Source organism: Lactuca saligna, chromosome 7, assembly GCF_052625555.1.
Source record: "Lactuca saligna cultivar CGN05327 chromosome 7, ASM5262555v1, whole genome shotgun sequence".
Lineage (NCBI taxonomy): Eukaryota > Viridiplantae > Streptophyta > Magnoliopsida > Asterales > Asteraceae > Lactuca > Lactuca saligna.
Window position 1 is genome coordinate 139,282,519 of NC_136423.1, and position 25,300 is coordinate 139,307,818.

The window sequence follows — 25,300 nt, forward strand, 5'->3', positions numbered from 1 at the left end:
TTCGTATATTTAACACTCTATATGCAACCGAATTGTGCGAATATCCCCAAAATACTCCTTCGTCAGCCTTAGCGTGAAACTTCGAGATATTATCCTCGAGATTCATGATAAAGCACCTACAACCGAACACATGTAAAAATTTAACATTTGGTTTTCGATTATTGATTATTTCATATGGAGTGATATTGAAACATCGATAAATAAAAGAACAATTCTGAGTAAAGCACGTTGTTGACACTGCTTCGGCCCAAAAATATTGAGGACGATTCGCATATGTCAACATTGTTCTGGCTGCTTCGCAAAGTGACCTATTTCTTCGTTCAACTACACCATTTTGTTGTGGTGTATATGGTGACAAAAAATCTTGCGAAATTCCTTTTTCAATCAAGAACGAATCAAGCATGTTGTTGTTAAACTCTGACCCATGATCACTCTTAATCTTTCAAACACTTTTCTTCAAACTTTTCTCAATTTGTTTGATAAACTCGATCATCGTTTGAGCGACTTCAGATTTTAACCTGAGAAAATACACCCACATAAATCGTGAAAAATCATCAACAATAACTAAAATGTATCGTTTCTTGTTGAGAGTTTCAACAGTTGATGGTCCACAAAGGTCAATATGAAGAAGTTCCAACGGTTCCACAATTTTCGAATCTATCACAATTGGATGTCCTTTTCAATGTTGTTTCCCTTGTTCGTAAGCTACACATAAAGTATCGTTATCAAATTTTAATACTGGTAAGCCTCGAACAAGATCTTCAGTTACCAACTTATTTAAATTTTGGAAATTTAAATGAGATAAACGTCGATGCCATAACCAGCTAACATCAGATGTAACTTTCGAAAGTAAAAAAATTGATGGTTTCCCAACAATCGGTTTTATATCAAGAGTAAACATACCTCCATATCGTTTAGATTTCAGTAACACTTCGTTTGTTTCAATCTTTGAAATAATACTTCCTTCTTCATTAAACACAACTTGATTGCCAGTGTCCACAACTAGTTGCGAAACACTTATCATATTATGTTTAAGGCCTTCAACATAAGCAACACGATTTACAGTGAATTGACCATTCGTTACTTTTCCGTATCGTTTGACTTGACATTAATGGTTGCTTCCAAACTTCACAACTCCAGCATTATCCAAGCTTCGATAATCTCGCAAATTCTCCTTTCGTCCAGTCATGTGATGTGAGCAACCACTATCGATACATCATTCTCATCATATTGCTCGTCACTAAGTACATGCGATCATTGAAAGAATTTAGGTACCCAAGGCTCTTTGGGTCCTTGGAAATTAGTTTCTAAAACAGAATGAAATGCAATACTCTTAACCCAATCACAAAATTTAGATTTGAAACTATCAACTAAGTCCACATCACTAGGTAAAGGAATCGAAACATAAGTTTTCGATAGTTTGGGATTGTCATTGACGTAGGCCTTCCTCCTCTTAGATTGTGGTTCAACATTCTTTTCTTTCACAACTGCTCTCCACTTCTTTACTGAAACATTTGAATCTTTTGAAGATGAGCTTTCAGTTGACGAAGTATTCACATACTTCTCATAAGCTTCTTGGATTTGTTGTTGAGAGTGATTCCTTGATTGATACATTCGTCATTTTCCTTCAAGCCAATGATAAATGTTTTTCTCTCGAGACAACCCTTTTCTGTATGAAACTATTGAAGGTTGTTTCACCGAAGGATTTGGAAAATTCAGTTTTTGTGGAATAAAATCAACATTGGATTTTGGAGAAAATACCTAAACATATCTACCATGAGCTTTATTTTCATTATTTGTTTTTGGAATATATCTATTTTGAAATTTTTTCGATTGATTTGGAAATGATTTTGGTTTTAGATTCTTATTTTAAGAAAATCTTTTTTGTGGATGATACGAAAAACGATTTCCATCTTTTTGATTTTGAAAGTTCTTTGACGAATCGTTAACACCTAAAGAAAATGAGGTGTTCTGAACTTTTGAAAACTTGTTTTGTGGTTTGAATTCAAACATTGATTTATTTCTTTGAGCAAAATTTTTCTTTTTGTCTGAAGATGAAGACTTGTTCTTAACAAATTGAGTCTTTGTGTTTTCAGATGAATTTATTTTCAAACCATTTTGTGTCTTTCGAGACTCAATAGTTTTCCAGAAAATCTTCTTTCGTGCTTTTCTTTTTGAGATTTACTATCTTTAAAAAATTTGACTATTTTTTCTTTGAATTCTTTTGAATTTAAGTTGACAACATTTTCATCTTCCACAACAACTTGTTTGAAAACCTCTTTCACAACTTTATATTTCTCAACCCACTTTCGTTGAGGTTTTTGTCTTTGAAAAACATATGATTTTTTGTTAGATTATTTTCGACAATGCTTTGGTTTGAAAAGAATCATTCGTCTGTTGTTTTCTTGTTGTCTTCTTCAATTAATTTCTTGAATTCTGGTTTGACATTCTCAACATTCCCAGTGGTAACATATACTTGATTTGGGAGTATAACATCATCAGTGCACTTAAAATTCGGATAAACCACAGTGTTGGTTTCCAAATAATGAGCACCTTTTTTAGATAACACTTTGTCGAATTTTTCAGTGTCACCAAACACTTGATCAACTACAATTCGTGGAATTTCAGTTTCTTTCGAACCTTTGTTGGATGTAAGTTCCCGTTGAACTTTTTCATCATTTTCATCATCACTGTCATCTGTTTGACTATCTCGAACATCAACCAAATCAGGATCACAAACTTTTGAAGTTGAAGGTTTGTCAGTAATCCTTACAAATTTCTTTTCTTTTAGATTTTGATGCAACATAAATGATAGATAACTGAGAACAATCAACTTCCTCAAACTCACTAATTTCACTAATATTATCAGAATTATCTTCAATATCAGCAAAATTAGAATGAGAATCATATGTCAAATTCTCAGTCTTTTCAGAATTTTGATTTGTTCAGATTTAGTCAAAGTTTCATTTACAATGTTAACCAATTCATTCAAATCAAGACATTCATCAATTTTCACTATACCATAAACATATTTATCATCTGGAATTTTATTAAACTTAGCATTATTTTTCTCACAATCATACGAAATATTATCTACATTTTCTCTTTTGTATGCTAGAAAGGAAATAATTTTCTATGTTGTTCTTTGCTAATGTCACTCGAATGATACAATGCAGTAAGTTTCCCATAAAGACGCTTCGCAGAGTTACGTTAAATGTTTATTTGAGCTAATAAGAGTTTTACATCACTAGAAAGAGAATCTTTGTCATACATGATGGTTGTAACATGCATTTCTAAACACTATATTTTAGTTATTTTCGAATATAGCTTCTTCTGTGTCTCTAACAGTTGTGTGCTTAGTTTCTTAGCTTCGTTACTAGCAGACACCACAACTGAATCGAAGTAAGCAACAGTATCATCAAAAGCAACACTTTTAGAATTATATGAACTCAAAGGAATATTAAAAGATTCAAGAATAGAACGTACCTTGGTAGTCATCGGAGACTTATTAGCTGATTTAGATACGAAGCATTGACCTGTGACCTCTTCGTCATAATTGTCTTCAAACTTTGCATACATGGCACCATACGTTGGATTACGCATTTCATCATCATCTGAGCCCGAAGACCAGATCTGATAAGTACCATCTTAATCCTGTTCGCCTTTTGCCACCAAAGACATTCCCTTCGCCTTTGCTCTCACTTCATCCAGCCTCTCCGTGTAATACGCCTCATCTTTCACCTTATTCTTCCTCTCATTTTTCTTACGAAGCATGCAATCATTTGCAAGATGATTTGTTCCGTTGCAGTAATGATAATCTACTCCTGAATCTCCTTTCAACTTCTTCCCACTTTTCTCCTCAACAACTTTCCCTTCTTTCTTTTCAATCTTCTTCTTCTCCTCTCCAATAGCCTTGTTCACAAAATTTCATTTTCCTTCATTCTGCCTTACTTTCGGATTAAAAGGTTTCTTGAAGAACTTTTTGACCCGTTGTTCGAATAAAAATCTATTGCTTCATCATCCGAATTCATTAAAAGGCCTCTCTCTCTCTCTCTCTCTCTCTCTCTCTCTCTCTCTCAAGTAATGTCTGGATAAGTGGCTTTTAAAAAATATTCAGAAAAATGAAGACTTAATTTGGTGAAATGGAAAAAATAGTTGATGACAAGTTCGTAAAACGTTAGACTTAATTTAATTTCTTTATTTTTCTAGATATTTTTCAACATATACTTTGAACATGTCCTTAGAACTGTATGTGATATTGTTTTCTTTGTTTAGGTGATGAGCCAAGAAGTGTAATTCCTTTGTCCTTCCAATGATGTCCTTCCAATACGGAAAGATAATCATAAATTGCACATCAATACAAACCATATCAAATGGGAGAGGGACAAAAAAAAAGTGAAAACGCCCAAAATATTGTCTTCAAATTAGGAAAAAAGTAACCTGTGGTTTACCACAAAATCACCAACTAGTTAATTAATAATACAACATAAATACAAGATTATGGTATTTTGATATTTTACATTTAACATCCAACTTTTAATGGAGCTACGCATAAAGAGATAACATTAACCAAAGTTATCCTTAATATGCATTTTTAAAAACAACAAGAATCAATCTTGTAATTATTTCAAAATTAAATATTCAATCTAATATGAAGAGGCCCAACCCGGACAAAAAGGGCACTGAAGATATATAAATAAAAGCCCAACTCCTTCTTCAACAAGTTTCGCGGTACTAATTTTGCCCCTTTCTGCATTCTGCAACTTTGAAATTGAATTGAAAGCGGACATGGCGAAATCCGAACAATCATCATCATCATCTTCGATGGTAGATTCAGCTCCGCGGCCATGGGAGTCTTACAACACTGTTTATACTAACGCCAAAGCAGGTATTTCACCTCTCATCTTTCAATTACCCATAATTTATCTAAGCATTCTAAATGCTCTAATTAATCGCTGCCACAAACCATTGAAATTACTTCCTAATTAATTGAATTTCATCGCTGACACTTTTCCAATACTGAAGTTTTCATCAACTCTCTAATTTTTTATTTTTTTTTGTAACCGTGTTTATTTGTAATTGCGTAAACGTCTGAGCAAGGTCATGATAGTGCATCTTTCGCTAACCGAACTTGCATATTGATAGGTATGGAAGGAGTTGATAAGGAAAAAGTGCAAAGAATAGTGTATGAAATGAGCAAAGGTTCAAAGTATTTTGAGAATGAAGAAAGAAAAGAAGCTTATATGAAACAGAAGATCGAGAACATGCGTAATCATCTTGCAAATCTAAAAGCTACTGATCTATCTCAATATCAGAGGGTAACTAACTGCAACAAAAACATTATCATACTGTATGCTCCTCTTTTATTCAAGAAGATGCATCGAACAAAACATTTTTGTATGAATTAAAGGAATCTCCTCCATGATTATGATAGGTTGCTGATAAACGGATTGCAGAATTAGATACTACACGTGATCTATCAAGAATCTGGTTGCATGTAGACATGGATGCTTTTTATGCAGCTGTCGAGACCTTAAGCAACCCTTCATTAAAAGGAAAACCAATGGCTGTTGGCAGCATGTCCATGATCTCTACAGCTAATTACGAGGTTCCAAAACTCATAAATTCCTTTTTCTTTTCTTCTTCATATAAATAATAAAAATATAAAATCACCTCTTTCAAAACCCTAATTTCCACATTTTTCAGGCACGAAAGTTTGGTGTTCGAGCTGCAATGCCTGGTTTCATTGCAAGTAAATTATGTCCAGAGTTGATATTTGTGCCTACAGATTTCAAGAAATACACATATTACAGTGACTTAACTAGAAAAGGTAACAATTCCATTGATTCATTATTCCATTTCACTCTAAATACTTTTCTTTCATGAAATATTTCATAAATTCTCCTCTGAAATCATCAGTCTATCATGAATATGATCCAAATTTCACTGCTGCAAGTCTTGATGAAGCTTACTTAGATATCACAAAAGTCTGCAAGGAAAGAGATTTATCAGGTGGAGAAGTAAGTCATTTTTTTTTTTCTTTTCATATCTATTGAAAAAAAAAAATACAAATTTTAAGTCTTTTTTAAATTTTAATATATATAAAAAGGTTGCTGTAGAGCTTAGAGAAAATGTGTATAAAGCTACTGGATTAACATGTAGTGCTGGAGTTGCTCCAAATCGGTTACTTGCAAAAGTTTGCTCAGATATAAACAAACCAAACGGGCAGTTTGTTTTACCTAATGATCGGGTTGCAATAATGACATTTATATCCTCACTTCCTATACGAAAGGTACTGCATAATGACTTATATACCCTTTTACCCTAATTTCACTTTTTTTTTTACTTTGATTGGATCTTTAATCTTTTAGATTGGGGGAATTGGAAAAGTAACAGAACATATCTTAAAAGATGTATTTGAGATCAAGACATGTGAAGATTTGTTGCAGAAAAGCTCCTTACTTTTTGCACTATTCTCTCCTTCATCTGCAGGTATTATGTTTTTGAAATTTTATTTTTTGTTGGTAAAAAGACGATACTACCCCTGATGGTTTTTGTACAATGTAGAGTTTTTTGTGTCTGTAGGGTTAGGACTTGGGGGAACAGAAGCACCGAATGTTAGATCACGAAAAAGCATGAGCAATGAGAGAACATTTTCTGCAACTAAAGATGAGGCCTTTTTTAATCAGAAATTAGGTGATTTATCTTTTTATCATTTTATCATTTATGAGAGTTCATATTTTATATTTCTTTACAGAGTTTTATATTTGTTAAAATTCAATTTGCAGTTGAACTTTCGGAGATGCTTTCTGCTGACATGGAGAAAGAAGGTCTACATGGAAAGACACTGACACTCAAACTAAAAACCGCATCATTTGAGGTACACAATTTCTTCCTTTTTTGATAGAAGGGCATTTTCGTCTTTTTAGAGATAATAATTTTGAAAATTTTAGGTGAGAACTCGAGCGATGACTTTGCAGAGTTATATAAGGTCAAGTAAAGATATACTGAAACATGCTTCAAAGCTTCTCAAGGCTGAACTTCCTGTATCACTTAGATTAATCGGTAATGTTTTATTGTGTGAAAATTAAATAATAATATTTATTAACGATAATAAAAAAAATGTTTTTTTTTTTTTTTTTTGTAGGATTGCGCATGTCTCATTTTAATGAAGATAAAGATGGCAGTTTATCTGATCCTACACAAAGAACTCTTTTGAATTTTATAAAATCTGGAGAATCTAACAAGGAAACTGTAGTTGATGAAGAGAATTCAGATCCATGTTTTGAGCATTTTTCTGAAATTGATGATCAGAAGATTTGCAGTTTAAATGATGATCATGAGAATTTACAAGTTATAGAAACATGTTGTTCAGATAATAATAATGAAACAGGGGCTTCATCATCATCATCATCATCATCATCATCATTGATGTGGTTGGATGATTACAAGTGTTTGGTATGTGGGATTGAATTGCCTCCAAGTTTTGTGGAAGAAAGACAAGAGCATTCTGATTTTCATCTTGCTCAAAAACTTCAACAGGAAGAAGAATCAGGACAAAATTACAAAAATCTTTCATTCAAACATAGGTGTGTAATATGTTATGTTGTTTAAAACAGAAGAGAACAGGTTGTACTGTGTTTGTGTTTAACTGTAGTTTGTTTGACTCGTGTTGTGTGTTAGGATGATGAGTCGGAAAGATGGTGGTGTTGAGAAAGGAAAAGGAAAGAAGAAGCAGAAACATTCTGTTACAAATGGTGACCATATTCCCATTGATGCATTTTTTACAAAAAGGAGTTAGAATTTTTTAGTATTTTATTTTATATTTATGTGTAAAATAATCCAACAATTAATAATTTAATATATGTAATTATGTATATCTTGTTCATAGTTAATGATTGTGATCATTGTTCCAAAAAGTTATGGTTACCAAGAGGAATAGATTGTGTAAAATTTTAACTTGATGGAGACATGACAAATATATATCATGTAAGTGTGTTCTTTTTTTTGACTTGATATTAAAAGTTCGACTATAATTTTTTTCTCTTATTGACTAGTTGTTTCTATTTTAGTTATCTTGATTGGTCATTATCAAAGTTTAGATGTTAATTTTATAAAATGATAAAATGATGTATATATCATTAATAATACTTTCTAAAACAACTTTTTGACAATAAACTATCACTTACAAGAATGATATCTATTTTGTTGAGTATATGAGTCTTTATCTTCAACACATTTGTTGTTGCAACATGCAAGAATAATGCAAGTTTCAAGAGAAGATAAACGAACAAGATGAAGCGTTACTACACGCAATCTATTCAAACGAATACATTTTTTTTTTTTTTGCAAAGTAGTTTGTTTCTCAAAAACATACATGATCTATGTGTTTGGTTCATCAAATTTTGACATACTTGGACGACAATATTGTATGGATTTTCAACTTTGTGAAGATTTTGTCTTGATTTCCTATTCCAGGTTTTGAATATGGATTTCACCAAATAATCCAATCCACCTTGATTTTATGTATTAGATTTGAATAGATAACAACATAAGCAGAATGCGACATTTTATTTTCTACTATATTTTAACCAATATTTATTATCATCAAACCAAGATATATTAAATATTCGAGTTTTACCTCCAAAATCAGGATGTGGAAAATCATGAAAATCATGGTTTTGAGGTTAACAATATCATTTTTGCAAGTATACTCTTCTAATTTCATCCTTTTGATTCCCATGATAATATTCCATACTTGGTCCTTCTATAAGATCAACATGTAGTGAATTTAAATCAAATTCATGTACTTATGTAAAAAAATATAAAACTATCAACTTCTCATTAAAAAACAAGTCTACTTATAAGATAAATCTCACTACATAGATACTACCCTACACTTTCCTCAATATTGTTCTATTGTTCTATCCTAACAAAGATCAAGAATATGAAACCCTAACTAAGAGTTCTAAGAGATAGCAAAACAGACAGAGCATCAGATACATAGGGATGATAATCCAAACCCAAAACTGTCAATACAATCTGAACCCAACCCAATAAATAACATGTTGGGTTGAGTTTTTGAACCCATTTAACTAAATAGGTCAAACCATCTAACCCGTTTAATTAAATGGGTTGAGTTAGGGTTGAAATTCCTAACCCGTTTACAACCCGTCAATCTGTTTAAAACTTTTAAATATTTTTTAATTTATATTTATTTGGTATTATTATTTAGTTTATCATTAAATTTGATTATTTTTATTTATCAAAAACCATGGGTCAGCAACCGTTACTGGAATTCGAGTTGGTAAAAGTAATAGTCAAGTTACACAGAATTTAGAAATTAAATATTTATAATGTTTTATGATTGTCAACACTTGATTTGTATTTGTGTTATGGGGTTATAAACTTATTGTTGTATTATTTTCAAACTTGAACAATTATTATACCTTTTACATTGTAGGTAATTTTATTTGATGGATTATTTGATTTTTAAGGTGTTTTTTGTGAACAATTAAACGAGTTAATCCAGGTTTAACCTGTGTAATAAATAGGTTATGTTGAAAAAAATAATAAACAGGTTAACATGATTTCAACTCATTTACTAAAAACGTTGGGGTTTGATTGAGTTGAGTTACGAATTCTCAACCCGTTTACTTAAAGAGATTGGATTAAGTAAGGTTCTCAAACTCATTTAATTAAAACCCAACCCATTAACACCCCTATAGATTATTAATTTGGAAAGTATATTATGAGGTCAAAATAAAAACCTAACTCTTCTTAATATATATATATATATATATATATATATATATATATATATATATATATATATATATATATATATATATATATATATATATATTTTGACCATTTGATTTAATGTGAATCCTAATGTATGATTAAATTGTGACCATTTGATTTTAAAAAAAAATAATTATGATCTTAGGATGCATGATGTTAATATGAGGTAGCATTTACAATATCATTAAAACTAATTAATTGTAGACCTATTAAATAGTAAGTATAACGTTTTATTAAGAGAGAAAAATTAAGTAACTAAATTTTTGGAAACCAAGTTAAATCGATTAAATCTAGATTATTATTTTTAAAATTCAAATCATTTATCAGGAAATCATAATACCTGCAATAAAAAAAAATTGAACAATAAGGCACAATGTAAACATTTGTTTCATTCTTTAAGAATCATTCGATCTAATGAAACATGTTTTATTCTTTAAGAATTTAGACGATTACATTCCCATTTTAAAAAAAATACAAAAAATATACAGTACTCACTAAGTATGAAATAAAGAATCAGAAATTTAATTACGTTAAAATCAATAATTTACTTGAAAGGAACATAATTCTTTAGTAATCACATTTCATTCTCTAAAAATGCATTGATTGATAAACGATTTTTCAATCTACTCTCATAAAAAATTCATCAAATATTGTATAACATATTTTTGATATGCATACAATATTCATTTTACAGATTCACCATGGCTATAGATCAATTAGAAATTCTTGAAGAATATGAAAAGAAATTACACTTCAAAAGATTTTACACTTCAAAAGATTTTACACAATATAGAATAGTCTTGAAAAATATACAATAAAATAATCAATTTTTTGTATGAATTCTAAAATAATAAGGATTCATTTGACAAAATCAATAATTTTGAAAATACAAATCCAATTCTAATAGATGTTAGCCGATTTGGTCGCCAAACATTATTTTACAAGTTTTAAAGTCGACCAATAATAATTGGAAAAAAAAAACATTTTTTCTATGTTTTTCTTATCTAACGTCATAAAATCCAAAACAAATGGAAAAGATGTATATTCTTTTTGTGTGTTTCTTCCAAAACCTATCTTACACCAAGAATAATTAACTATTTCTTCTAGAGTACCAAGAGGACGTCTACTTCACTATCCCGTTCTAGACTTCAAAGAAAAAATAGCTTCATCTAATTTACATATAATTTTAGGATAGTTCGTTTAAAATTAATATATTAAATTATAAATTAATTACCATCATAATTCTATCAAATAATTGGTCCAAAATTGGTTATATATTCACACTATATATATATATATATATATATATATATATATATATATATATATATATATATATATATATATATATAAGCTTAGATTATTTTATTCAAAGTAATTATTGTGTTATTGTATGCATAAATATAAGCCAATCAATTTTACTTATTTTAAGAAAATGATTAATATATATTATTGAATTAAATATAATTAAAAAATATCATTTAAATTAATTACAAGGGTATTTTAGTCAATTAATATAGATTTAATAAAGGAAAATTGCATTTTTTAAGGAATCATAGATTCTATTAGTTTTAAAAATCCGATTTTATGAATTATAATTTTTTTAATTCGGACATTCTGATAGAATATGTTTATGAGTTTATTCAAAAATAAAAATATTCTTGAACCATAAATAATAATAATATTATTGAACATATTTCTTGATCATGACTTTAAAAACTTCTTTTAGAATAACAAATTGTTGAACAATCAATTAAAGAATAAAAACTAAAAATATATTATTTCTTATAGAATATGGGGAACAATTGTTAAGAATTACATTTATTATTAAAGAATAAAACTAAAAAAACTTTCAAAACGGGAAAGAAAACATCAAAATCTAACGATACTAATACATTCTAAAAGAATAATGTTGCTTAGAATCACTTTCAACTTTGTGGTCCGTTCTTCAAGCATCGACTTCTATGAAAACAAAATCAAATTGTAGTTTAGATTCCAATAATGTATTAGCAAATGAAAGATAAAAAACTAAATTCCTTTGAAAAAATATGTGGGCTTGTGAATTGCACCAAAACCAATAACCAAGAATTATAGAACATGTATAAATTAGTGAGAAAATATCCATACTCCATTCCAACAGAATTAGAAGTCATGATTCTATTCCAACATAATTGGAATTCGTGATTCCATTCCAATAGAATTGGAATCTCACCAATATCATCCATTGAATCATCTACATAAACAAATTGATTTTTGTCATATAAGAAGAAGTAAATTTGATATGAAATGATACCATTTTTTTTACCCCTCTTGCTCATTAGTAATTACTCTTTTTCCCCTTTTACCCTTCATTTTCCCTTTTTACCCTTCCTTTTGTATGTGTGTAATGTAACAGTGGCCTAGCACAAACTTTTACATGCAACATGTAGAATGAAGTATGTTCTATACCCGTATGTATAACTATTTTCCCTTTTTACCCTTCCTTTTTTGGTTCGTGAATCAACCAAGAACACCTCCTTTGGAGGTGTTGCTTTCCCAGTAAGAAACACAAGGTTGAACCTCTTGTTCTACATTTCATTGTTCCTGTCAAGCAAAACAATAAACCCAAACACCCGTTAAACCATCAATTTATGTAAAAACACTCAAAACCAAACATCCAGTTCATCCATTGATACCAGTCGACACAAAAAAAAATGAATGAATCAAGAGTATTACCTATTGTTGCTTCGTCCTTAGCCTTCAATCCAATTGTTTCCCATTTCTTCGTGTTTATTCCCATTTAACAAATGTCGCTGAACACTCTCCCGGGGTCATTGTCGCTTCAATCGAACCAATCCTCACACCCATCTCCTCCTTTTCTCTTTACAAAAACCATTGGATTTCCTCCCCGTTCGCCCCTTGCTACTGGAAACGAAGCAAACAGTCGAGAGGCTACTTGAGTCCTCGTTACACCCATAGAAGCCACAACAGCCTCACTGCGATTCCCGTTTCTTGTCTTCGGCCTCATCGAGCCCGGAGACGACCATTCTCTTCCCGATAGATCGTTCAGTCGCTGCCTTATGTCGTTTCCTCCGCTCGCAATCGATCGGCAAATCATTGTGCCCTGTGAGCCTTCACTATGACCGTTCCGTTCATAAGCCACCATTACGAGTGATCGATTACCACCACCGGAAACGCAACTGAGGCCTTCCACCAATCGACAGCACCCCCAAACGATTCTTGCACCCGATTTCTTGAGTCTCCGTGACCTGCGCTCGTTGATCTGCCTTCGTCCATCTTTGCCTGATCAAAAGGAACACGAGTTTAAAAGCCCTAATCATTTAAGTGGATCCACTTATAAATCAATATCATGATTATAGGGATTATTTTTGGAAGTTACAAAACAAATTACTAAATTACCCTTATTTTTTTATTATTTAATTTTGATTGACCCACATTGATGCATACAATAACACAATAATTACTTTAAATATCTGAACCTAACTCTCTCTCTCTCTCTATATATATATATATATATATATATATATATATATATATATATATATATATATATATATATATATATATAACGTAGATGAATACGTTATGCCTCACTATACTAGGGATGTCAAAAAGTCACGTGGGACACCGAACCTGTGGGACCCTGGTCTTGTATGGGGGATATTTGTTTAATAAACCAGGGATAGGGCGAGGTGATGACAATGTTAACCTCCGTTTTATTTTTAGGGGTGGGGGCGGAGGTGGGCAGTCCCATCCCAAACCCCCAATGGGGGGCCCGTTAATATATATATATATATATATATATATATATATATATATATATATATATATATATATATATATATATATATATATATATATATATAAATTTTGAGCTTTTAAAATTAAACAAAATATCATATTTTTAACTTGTTAGTGTAACGTTTGTGAAATTTTATAATATTTTTATTTTTAACATGGAAAATTCTAGTTTATATAACTATTTTTTTAACAAAAAATAGTTTTTTTAGCCTAAAAAAATACAACAAACTGGGGGAGGGGGGGATAGAGATTTCGGGGGCGAGGGCAGGGGCGGGAGAATGGGGGAATTTTGGGGGCGAGGGCGGGGGCGGGAGAATGGGGGAATTTCGGGGGTGGGGGTGGGGGCGGGGGATGCAACTCCCGCCCCATTTGTCCCCGTTGACATCCATAACATGGATAAAACTATCACTATACAATACTCCACGCATACAAGCTTTTAAAGTTGCATCTCTACTTTGATAGAAAAATACCCAACAACTCGTCAACCTTTAGTGCCAAGTTCCAAAAATGTTCAACTTTAGTTCCCAACAAACTTGCACTACGCGGTTAGGTGATTAAGATTGTAAGGTAATAGAAATTGACACAATCAATTCTGATTTCTTTGTAACAAAGGACAAGTGACAAATGTACATTCAAAGTAGCAAGAACTAAAGAAGTATAAAAAAATGTTTCATTATCAAACAAATGAACAATCATTCAATCAATATTTTTGTTATGATTTATAGGACTCAAGAATCAAGACAAAACAACAATCACAATTTTCAGAATTAATCTTAGTTTTTGATTCTTAATTCGACTTCCCTTCTTGCATGCGTTGTTTTTTCACGTGATCCCACCGGTATGTTTCATTACCTTGAGATGATCGGTTATCTCCTGGCGAAGACTCGTTCCACCGTGCTCGTGCTCAACCATCAACCAATCAATGAAATTGAAATCATCAAGGTGGGCGACTGGGCGGTACCATCAAAGTCAGGAATCTCAACTTTGATACCCAAAGTGCGTACATGATCTTCTGAAAATTCCGTTGGTTATCATCTCCTCATATTCGCCCCTTCCTCCCGCATTGGAATATGTCTCAGTCTCCTCTTCTCGCACCTCTCTTAAATCTTAATAGTTGGAATATGGTTGACTCCATCGGCGTCTCTACGAGGTTGATTGCGAGGGCGTCCATGTCCGACCATTTGCAATACCAAATGATGCAAACAGTACTCAAATGGTCAAGAATCACAGATGCAAACAGAAAAGGTCTCGTTCTTTTCTATTCATCAAAAAAATAAAAATCCCAAACAAATAGCAAATAAGATACTTATGACGACTCCAAAGTCTGAACGGCATCAAAAGAAGATAAAGCCTAATCCCTAATTAATGGGTCTTTTAAAATTAACATAAATCAATCTAAAAATAATAATCAAATTATTAAAATGTGAGATATTGCCCAAAATAAGCTCACATAAAAAGACAAAAGATATTTAAGAAAGGGAACATCAAAAATATATTTTTTGTTTACCTAAAAACCGTGGTGTCCAAAAATATTTAGCATAATCATTTTGTAACAAAGGAAATCAACTTAACTGGTGAAACCTGTTAAACCTGATCATAAGGATATAAACAGAACAAAAAAAGTTTGTTCCTTACATTAATTACGTAATGTTTATTATTATTATTATTTTAAAGCGACAAATATATAAAAATACAAAACCCTATAACTAGGGATGAGAATTTGGTTCGGAAACCTGAACCGAACCAAAACTCAAACCGAATTAGGTCCGAATAAGCAATTCGATTCGGGTTTCGGGTATTTATATTAGGGTTATTGTCATTGTTGCCCAACAAACTTTAGTATATTGGTTTAAACGGTCCCTCGTGACTATTTTTTGCATTTGAAGGACACAAACTTGTATTTTTAGGTTTTAAAAGGTCATTCTGGAAAATTTGAAGAGGTCACCCGGTGACACCCATCCTAATCAGCAGGTTTAAATGCCAACTTAATTGCCACGTGTAACACCTAATGTAATGCTTTTTTTAGATACCGAATCCAATCAAATCCCTTACCATCTTCCATCTTCACCTGCTCTGATGTTGTCTTCTCCGGCTCCGTCACTGTCTTCTTCGGCTCCAACAATGGCCCTGAAAACGCGCTCCAGTTAGCTATGTCGAGGCTGGAAGATGAGTTTCTTCATATTTTGATCCATAACACAGTCCCTCTCGACATAGATCGACTCTATGGATCGATCCGCAAGGGTTCATTCTCGTTTCCGTCAAACGGGATTGAAATTGGGGACGATTTTGAAAGCTACAGAGAAGATGAAGATGGTGGGAGCGGAAGTGGGTATCATCACGAAAGAGGCCCGAGCTTAGGTGGTGATGTTTTTGTCGATTTGATCCATCCTGTAGCAATCAAGGAGTTGAAAGCCATCGCCGATCGGATGATTAGGTCCGGCTATGAAAAAGAGTGTTGTCAGGTTTACAGTAACGTCCGACGTGATGTCTTAAACGAGTGTTTATCCATTCTAGGAGTTGAAAGGCTTAGTATTAAAGAAGTACAAAAGATTGAATGGAAAATTTTGGATGAGAAAATGAAGAAATGGATTCAAGCGATTAAAATCGTGGTCAAGGTTCTTCTTTTTGGGGAAAAACGATGCAGCTGTTGAATTTTGGGGAATCCGAACTTATCAAAGAAATTAGTTTCGTTGAAACAACAAAAGGATGTGTGATGCAGCTGTTGAATTTTGGGGAAGCAATTGCAATTGGGCAAAGATCTTCAGAAAAACTCTTTCGAATTCTCAACATGTATGACGCGGTTGCAGATGTTTTCCCTGATTTCGAATTTCTTTTCACTTCTGGAGAATTAGTCTGCAACGAGGTGAAGGTGGTTTTAACCGACATATAAAATCAATTCTCTAAATCAAAATGTTTTCGTGAAATCAGTTTCTGAAACCTTTTTTCTAAGATGTTTGCTTAAAATCAATTTGAAAATCAAGTTGTTTTCTTGAAATCGGTTTGTAAACTCCTAAAGTACTCTTTTCTTCCTGAGGAACTGGATGTCGGTGAAGGCGGCCAAGATGACCAAGGTATCACCTTATTATCATCTCTAATCATCTTATCATCTAAATCTGTTTCATCTTCGTCTCCGTCGTAATCATCGTCAAAAACCATATCTCGTGGAGTTGAAGATGATCGCCAAGAACCCATCGATTTATGTGTACCCAAATAAGGGGTAGTGGTGTTGTGATTTTTGGAGGTTGTGAATCAATGGTGGTTTTTGTTGCTATAAGATACCCCACAAATACACCTGGTAATCCACACAAACACACCTGGCAACGATGAGTCGACTCACCACTGAGTCATTGTTGACTCACCTGCCTAGTTGGCAGCCGACATGGCACTGTAACCTTCAAAAATGGGTAAAGGTACCAAATTAACCGGTAAAACACAAGTTAGTACCCTTTAAAGGCAAAAAATAATCACAAGGGACCATTTAAACTAATATACTAAACATTGTTGGGCTACAGTGACAATAATCATTTATATTATGCTTATTTGATTCTCGGGTTATACCCAAATAAAAGCTTATTCGGTTCTAAATACCTGACCTAAATAAGCAATCCTCATCCCTTTCTCTTATCGACAGAAATCAAAATCACGATTCACATTTCTGTCCTCGTCATTTATAAAAAAAAAAAAAAAAAAAAAAAAAAAAAAAAAAAACGCTCATTCTCGTCGTTTCAAAATCGACTAATTTTCTCAATTATTTCCAAACTTGAAATCACTTCTGTTGATCCTTCCTATTGTTTCAAACTTTCAAAAATCGACCGTTCCTATTATCTCTAAGGATTCACAAATTCATAATTTATCTAGTCATGGAAAATTAGATGCCAACTCAAGAAACTGAAGTAAGAAATTAATTTTCATTATGTTAATCTACTATGTAAATGCTATTCTTTCAATGTGTTATTGTGTTATGTTAGTCTTTGAATGTTTTACGTTGATGTATAAAAATACATTGTTATTCTATCATTCGGGTTATAGAATCCTAATATGGTTTATTCGGTTTTTTTCAGTTATATTTGGTCATTAATCATCTTTTATATATATATATATATATATATATATATATATATATATATATATATATATATATATATATATATATATATATATATATATATATGTTATTCGGGTAACAAATGAACCGAACCGATTAATACCTGAACCGAACCAAACCCGTATTGGTTAATCGGTTCGGTTTTGGTTCATGCAATTACCCTTGTTCGGTTTCGGTCGGTCCGGTTCCGACCCGACTAACATCCCTCCCCATAACCACTAGCCAGGATGAAAAAACAAGGATTACAGATACAGATTACCAGATTTTGCAAATCCGATGTAAATAATTAGAAATAAGTCAACAATTAGACGTGACCTCTCGTTAATGGTATCGGAATTTATCTATAGTTCCCATTTGATCACATTTATTCATGAAATCAATAAATAAATTAAAAAACACGTATTTTTTGTTTGGTGAAACTTATTATTATTTGTTAATACTGACAAAACAGCATATGCATCACGAGGCAATTATTTATCTTTATTCCACTTGATTTTGGGGTCCCAAAAAAAGTCTCAAAAAGATTCTATCACATTCACAATCACACGTGCTTAATAAGATAAGATATAGACCCCCATTCACTTCTGGATCTTAAAAACCCAACACTCAATGAAGACACTCATTATAATCTTTCTTCTTCCATGCATTTTGCTTTTCCTAGGTTACTATGTGTGTTTTTCACGTGTTTTTGTAGGTTTATTTGCTCATTTTATCGATCCATCTTTAAAATATTTTTATTTTTATTTTATGCAGTTCATGCCCAAGTCAACGATGATAACTTTGACCCATATGCAACGTTATTCAGTCCTTATACTAAACAAGAATGGCGATCTTATCAAGAAAAGAAGATCAATGAGGTAAATTAATCGTTGTAAATAATCTTATTGGCTGTTTATGGTTATTGTCTTATTGAACTTTGGTTAATTCAAAATTTTCATATTAGGGACGAAAAACAGAGTTAACTTTCGAGGTAAGTTATGTAAATGGAACAAAAGTCAAAGGGGCAAAACTGTACATAAAGCAACTCACCTCCGATTTCCACTGGGGTTGTGGAATGACTCATAGAATCCTCAACAACACTGCTTACAAAAAATGGTTTGCTTCGAGATTCACAGCTGCAGATTTCCACAATGAGCTCAAATGGTATTGGACTGAAGCAACTCGGGGACAAGAAAACTACGCAGATCCAGACGCCATGATCAAATTTGCAGATGAACACGGGATAATCGTGAGAGGGCATACGATCTTATGGGACGATGTGAAATACAACCAAAAATGGGTGAGAAAATTATCACCTGAACAATTGTTGGAAGCTGCAAACAGAAGAGTTGATTCGGTGGTGAATCGATATAAAGGAAGGTTGATTGGTTGGGATGTGATGAACGAGAATCTGCATCATAACTTCTTCGAGAAGAGACTCGGGAAGAACGCGTCGTCGATGTTTTTCAATCGAGTTCATAAAATTGATCCGAATGCGATTTTGTTCATGAATGAATTTAACACCACTGAACATGTACACGATGAATACGCTCCTCCTGTGAAATACTTGAGAAGGATGAAGAAGATTCAGTCGTTTCCGGGGAATAGCGAGATCAAAATGGGGATAGGGTTGGAATCGCATTATGGGGCTGAGCCGATTGATTTTCATTATGTGAGAAGCTCGCTTGATTCGTTGAGTCAAACGGGTTTACCGATATGGTTGACTGAATTGGATGTTAAAATGGATCCGAACCTTAGAAATTCGAGTGGATTACAGGTGATTTATCTGGAGGAGATACTTCGGGAGTCGTTTTCACATGAAGCTGTGAAGGCGATGATTATATGGACAGGTGCGTCGATTGATGGATGTGATGTGATGTGTATGGCTGATGAGAATTTGGTGAATACGCCAATTGGGGATTTGATTGATGGGTTAATGGAAGAATGGAGAACTGGGGAGATTGAAGCTATGGCGGATTTTAATGGAAGTTGTCAAGTTTCGGTGTTTAATGGTGGGTATGAAGTCAAGGTGGTGGATCCTGTGAGTAATGCTTCTAGTTGCGTGAGTTTGAAGGTGGATAAAGTTAGCATTCCTGATAAAATGGTTCATGTTCAAATTATGGGCTAATTGATACTAGATTTAATAATGTTATTTAATTTGTTCCTTTGGTTTTCAATTTTGGAGCATTTTTTGTGACAAGCATGTGTCAAAAGTTGTATTAAGATTATCTTGATTTGAATGAGATAGAATGAAGGTATTATTTGATAGCATAATTACTTTTGAAAAACTCAAATTATATATTTTTACATATATTATCATTCCCTAGTATTTCTATATGGAATTCCTTATTAAACAACAAGATAATTTTTTTAAGAACTAAAACACATAGAATCCTAACAATCAAACAAAGATAATTTCAAACATGATATTCTTAATGGTGATGGAATAATAATAATGACAAAATTTATATGCTTGTACAAGTCTATTCAACTAACTACATAAGCAACACGTGACACGTGGCAGTTTATGTAGTTAAAGATGAAGATCTTCAATGTCGGTTAATGTAGGAGGTTTCTTGTTGGGCAAATTAATGACAAGCTGTCCACATGCACCACTTATATCTTGTCCCATTTGCTTTCTAACAGTAGTTCGTATATTATAACTACTCCTTAAAATTGTTTGAAACTTTGTGACTTTTTCATCTCCACTAGTCCCAAATTTACTAAGTGTCCCAATTGGATTAAAAGGTATCAAATTTATCACCTACAAAAAAAAAACAATGTTTAAACTTGAAGTTGTCAAAGAGGAACAACATATAGAGTATATTACACTTATGGTCCCTGAATATAGCTGACTTTTTCAAATTTCATCCTTATTTGACTTCTTTTTTTTTTTTTAACTTTTTGGTCCATGACTATACTTTGGTCCCTAAGTATATCTATTTTTGCAATTTTCGTCCCAAAAAGTAGTGTTGCACTTTTCACCCTTATTTGATGTTCTTGTAACATTTTAGTACATGTTTCAAGTAAAATGACTATTTTTGGGGCTTGAGTGCATCTGATTTTCACAATTTTGGTTCCGAAAATATAGTTATTTTGCCTGAAACAGAGACCAAAAACGTTAAATAAGAACCAAAATTGCAAGAGAAAAAGTTTTTGGGACCAAAATTGAAAAAATCAGCAACGCTCAGGGACCAAAATTGTAACTTACTCTAAAAACAAATTTGAATCTCACCACTTCAAATGTGTCAAGCAATCTACCAAGCTGGTGAGCATGCTGCTCCTCATCATTCACACCATCCAGCATTATGTACTCAATGAAAATCTTTTGCTGACTATAAAAGTAAATACCAGAAGGGTATTTTAGTAATTTTACACTTTGAGGAAATTAAAAAAAGAGATACCTTTTCTTTTGATATTCTGCTAGAGAATTCATTAGTTTTTCTAAAGGAAAAGCCCGAGCTGCAGGCATTATCTGGCACCGAATATCTTGAACTGGTGCATGAAGAGACACTGCTAGGTTTATATTTTGTAAGTCACCATGAAGCTTGTTTATTGCATGAATTATTCCAACCTACAAGAAATTATCAGAATGATATATATGAATCAAGAAATGTTCTTAAAAAGACTATATATTGAGGATGTAAAATGGAGCAAACAAAACAAACCGTTGAGACAGTAATTTTCTTAGGTGAAAGCTGAAAAGGGAATGCTGTCATTACTCTAATAGCTTCAACTAAAGCATTGTAGTTGTTTAATGGCTCTCCCATTCCCTGGATACAAGATGATAATATCAGTTGTAGTGACATAAATTTCAAGGAAAATAAGTTTTTTTTTGAGGTATTTACCATGAAAACAACATTGCGAATGGGTGATAATCGAGAAGCATGCACCAATTGTTCTACAATCTCTCCTGTTGAGAGGTTGCTCTTGAATCCCATACTTCCAGTTGCACAGAATGTGCAGCCCATTTTGCATCCAACCTGTTGAAGAGAATGATTTGTGTTGAAGAATCAAGAAATTAAGTTTATTACAGATAGATATACAGCAAAGTGTCGCTTGAATCTATCAACTGAAGAACTCAAATCAGGAAAGAATTTCAGTTTGGAAGGAATGGATGGAGAAAGGGTTTACCTGTGAGGATATGCATAAGGTAGATCTTGGACCACCGAGACGAGGCTTGCCTCCATATTTCCCTAAACGAGTATCGTATCTCATAATCACAGCTTCTACCGATGCTCCATTCTAGAAACAACAAAAATCGGAAAGAAAATAGTGTGAAACCAATGAAACGAGATTATGTATCGCATATTTACACAGTTTAAGATGTACAAATGCAGAATGAGGGAACATACCTGCAATTTAATGAGGAGCTTGGTGGTGATTTGATCAATGGAGTCGAGAACGGAGTCGACGACAGAAGTGCAGGGTTTGAACTTGGAAGAAAGTAACGAGTAAGCTGCGGAAGGCAATGAAGGAATCTCTCGCCATTCACAGTTAGGATTCTGTACGACATATCTACAAAAGTAATTAATCAACCTAACCAATACATTAACCAAAAAAATGAAAAAATCCGGAATTCGTAGGGAAGATGAGAATTTACTTCCAAATTGAAGGGATGAACTGAGTATTGATTCCAGCTTGATCGAATTCAGTTCTAATGAAGGCAGCATCGAACACAGATCGAAACGTCATAGCGAACCTCTTTCTGATTAGAATCAATTCAAGTTTGTTTAAAATTTAGGGTTCATGAAGGACGTACCAGGACCAGCAAACCTGCCCCTTTAACTTTGCTATTAAACACTAAACTTTTATGTTTTCATATAAGACCACCACTCTTTGATCTTATTTCAATTCGACCTCTATAGTTACATCTTGTTGCATTGAGAAAAATGAAAAAGAAAACTGACAAAACTGCAAATTTGGTCTTGTGGTTTGTAAAATTTTTTGGATGGAGTCAAAATGTTTTTAGCTTGTGCAGAAGATCTAAAATCAAGGTTTTTTTTGGGTTTTTGGTCCAAAAAAACTTGAAAAGACGGTTATACCCTTTTACTTTCTTTATATATATATATATATATATATATATATATATATATATATATATATATATATATATATTTTAAATTTTCAAATACCATTTTAATTTAAAAATAAAAAGAAAAGAAAATAATTATATCCCTTCTTTCTCTCTCTCTCTCTCTCTCTCTCTCTCTCTCTCTCTCTCCCCTTCTTCTTCTTCTTCTTCCACGCTTTTTACTTTCACTTGTAATCAAATGAAAAAAAAATAGATCAGTAAGCAAATCCATGTCAAAATTAGAATAAGAAATTGCCCATTTCTCGACCATCTTTTATTCCCATTTTAATCAAACACCCCCGCCCTCGAGTGAACCGATTGAACCCACCTACCTCATCTATATCTTGTGCCTCGTTGAAAAAACGTGATTCGGTGTCTCCGACGAATTTAAGCCCCTATCACTAACAAGCTAAAACTTGTGGCTCCCCTGATTTGATCTCCATTCCTGCAATTAAAGGGTTTTTTGGTTGTTGGTCTTACCCCTCTTAGTGAAAATCAAAAACCCAGAAGATGAGATGATGTAAACCGAAAACCCAGAAGAATATTTAAACCAAGGGGGGAGAAGATGAAGTGGGTAGGTGAGCGATTTCATCAGAGGGTTTCATTTGTGAGATGTTTGATTTGTAAGATGTATATGCGAGAGGTTTCATTTGCAGGAGAATGCGAGAATGAAGAATATGGGATGGTGGTGTTGAACCTGCATCAACGTATGTGTCTTCGTTATCAGATAATTCGTTAATGATGTTTGTTTTGGGGCAGAACCTGCAATTGTTTATGAACCTCAACACCTGAAACAATATCTAAATCTATAAACATGTGTGTTGAATCTGAAATCAAGAGAGACCTTCTTGCTGCAGCAAGGGAATTTAAGATCAACACATGGATATTGTAACATGTTACACATTATGATGATTTCATTCATGTCGTTGATTGAGATTCTAACAAACCAATCTGTATAATCTTGTAGCCCAGTAGAAAAAATTTGGGTTTTTTTTCCGGATTCGATAAATGAGGAAGAAGAAGAAGAAGAAGAAGAAGAGAGAGAGAGAGAGAGAGAGAGAGAGAGAGAGGATAATACAATTTTTTCTTTTTATTTTTAAGTTAAAATGGTATTATAATAATTGTAAAAAATAAAATAAAAAGGTATAATCGTCTTTTCAAATTTTTTTGGACTAAAAACCCAGAAAAACCTTGATTTTGGACCTTCTGTGCAAGCTGAAAACTTTTTGGACCCCATCCAAAGATTTTTGCAAACCACAAGGACCAAATTTGTAGTTTTGTCAGGAAAATTTTATGTTTAGTTGGAAAGAAGATGTAACTTACAACAAGTTGTAAGTATAATTCGATTTCTTTAACTCTATGTACCACGTAACATTTTTATGCCAAAATTAAGCTTTGATAATACAAGTTATTTTAGAGAAATTAGACACTTTTCGATCAAATATTTCTTATTTAAATGTAAGAAACCTGATATTGTTAAGAGCATGATGTCATGCTCGGTTAAAGCCATTGAAAGCCATAAGTGGCTCAATAACGTGGCAAGGCATAGTTGGAACCAGTAAAAAACACTTGAGCGCAAAGGGACATATTTAGGCAAATCAAAACCTAAGTAAGAAAATAGATAAATGTTCACTTAAAGGTTGAAAGGACCCGGTAAGGGTTCTTACATGTTTTAAACTTTGTTGTAATATGATGAGACTGTATGTTTTAAAATAATCGATATTGTAACATTCGAACTCCCAGGTATATTATTTGTGTGTTTAATTTTCATATTTATTGAGTGACTCGACGAGTTGTGAGTCCAACTCAAGATCTGGTGTCACTATCTATATGGGGATCCGGTGTACCATATACACGGATCATAAGAGCCTGAAGTACTTGATGGATCAACCCAACCTGAATATGCGATAGAGGAGATGGCTGGATGTGGTAAAGGATTATGATTGCGAGATCCTGTACCACCTGGGGAAAGCCAACGTGGTGGTCGATGCTTTGAGTCGTAGGGCGGAGAGTGTTCCGATGCGTGACATTTGTATGAGATTGACAGTGATGACTCCGGTGTTGGACACCATTCGAGGAGCTCAGACTGAGGCCGTTAGACCAGAAAACCAGAAGAGAGAGCGGGTTATCGGGCAAGTATCGGAGTTCGTTATCGATGGTCGGGGGCTTATGACGTTTCAAGGTCGGATTTGGGTGTCGCATGTGGGCGGAACGCGTACCATTTTGATGGAAGAGGCTCATCGATCGAAGTTCTCGATCCATCCCGGGGCCACTAAGATGTATTTGGACCTGAAAAGGGAGTATTGGTGGCCCTGTATAAAGAGGGACGTTGCATGGTTCGTGGAGAGGTGCCTAACCTGTCGCAGGGTTAAGGCCGAGCACCAGAGACCGCACGGCAAGTTGCAGCCGTTAGAGATTCCCGAGTGGAAGTGGGAACAGATTGCCATGGACTTTATCACTAAATTTCCAAGGACTGCGAGGGGCGTCGATGCAATTTGGGTGATTGTAGACCGGTTGACGAAGAGCGCTCATTTCCT

General features: G+C 33.2%; 3 protein-coding genes and 1 long non-coding RNA gene across 10 annotated transcripts; 2 read left to right on the plus strand and 2 right to left on the minus strand.

The window, feature by feature from the left end:
• Positions 1 to 4,706: 4,706 nt before the first annotated feature.
• LOC145006643 (DNA/RNA polymerases superfamily protein) lies at positions 4,707 to 8,049 on the plus strand. 4 transcript variants are annotated; one of them, XM_078965721.1, is made up of 12 exons: positions 4,707 to 4,888; positions 5,146 to 5,318; positions 5,435 to 5,608; positions 5,707 to 5,830; positions 5,920 to 6,020; positions 6,110 to 6,292; positions 6,372 to 6,492; positions 6,568 to 6,696; positions 6,789 to 6,880; positions 6,954 to 7,065; positions 7,148 to 7,589; positions 7,684 to 8,049. In XM_078965721.1, the coding sequence occupies exons 1-12, from the start codon at positions 4,789 to 4,791 to the stop codon at positions 7,799 to 7,801; spliced, it is 1,869 nt and encodes a 622-aa protein (XP_078821847.1). In that variant the 5' UTR covers positions 4,707 to 4,788; the 3' UTR covers positions 7,802 to 8,049. The 4 variants fall into 4 exon arrangements, with proteins under 4 accessions (XP_078821847.1, XP_078821848.1, XP_078821849.1 ...); XM_078965722.1 differs by having other exon boundaries at positions 6,586 to 6,696; XM_078965723.1 differs by lacking the exon at positions 4,707 to 4,888 and having other exon boundaries at positions 5,217 to 5,350.
• A 3,508-nt stretch (positions 8,050 to 11,557) lies between these two features.
• LOC145006387 (uncharacterized) lies at positions 11,558 to 19,142 on the minus strand. 2 transcript variants are annotated; one of them, XR_013662882.1, is made up of 4 exons: positions 19,006 to 19,142; positions 18,740 to 18,886; positions 12,520 to 13,086; positions 11,558 to 12,387 (listed from the first exon to the last, which is right to left on the minus strand). It is a non-coding gene; the product is annotated as an uncharacterized LOC145006387 (long non-coding RNA). The 2 variants fall into 2 exon arrangements; XR_013662883.1 differs by lacking the exon at positions 19,006 to 19,142 and having other exon boundaries at positions 11,558 to 11,766; positions 11,932 to 12,387; positions 18,740 to 18,862.
• On the plus strand, positions 18,265 to 19,963 carry LOC145006384 (endo-1,4-beta-xylanase 5-like). The gene is made up of 3 exons (XM_078965470.1): positions 18,265 to 18,371; positions 18,464 to 18,567; positions 18,654 to 19,963. Exons 1-3 carry the CDS (start codon positions 18,320 to 18,322, stop codon positions 19,815 to 19,817), a joined length of 1,320 nt encoding a protein of 439 aa, XP_078821596.1. The 5' UTR covers positions 18,265 to 18,319; the 3' UTR covers positions 19,818 to 19,963.
• A 138-nt stretch (positions 19,964 to 20,101) lies between these two features.
• LOC145006386 (Radical SAM superfamily protein) lies at positions 20,102 to 22,463 on the minus strand. Of its 3 annotated transcripts, none has more exons than XM_078965471.1 (8): positions 22,293 to 22,463; positions 22,045 to 22,207; positions 21,824 to 21,934; positions 21,538 to 21,672; positions 21,358 to 21,462; positions 21,094 to 21,263; positions 20,901 to 21,024; positions 20,102 to 20,453 (listed from the first exon to the last, which is right to left on the minus strand). In XM_078965471.1, the coding sequence occupies exons 1-8, from the start codon at positions 22,382 to 22,384 to the stop codon at positions 20,223 to 20,225; spliced, it is 1,131 nt and encodes a 376-aa protein (XP_078821597.1). In that variant the 5' UTR covers positions 22,385 to 22,463; the 3' UTR covers positions 20,102 to 20,222. The 3 variants fall into 3 exon arrangements, with proteins under 3 accessions (XP_078821597.1, XP_078821598.1, XP_078821599.1); XM_078965472.1 differs by having other exon boundaries at positions 20,925 to 21,024; positions 22,293 to 22,462; XM_078965473.1 differs by lacking the exon at positions 20,102 to 20,453 and adding an exon at positions 20,508 to 20,789.
• Between the last annotated feature and the right edge of the window lie 2,837 nt (positions 22,464 to 25,300).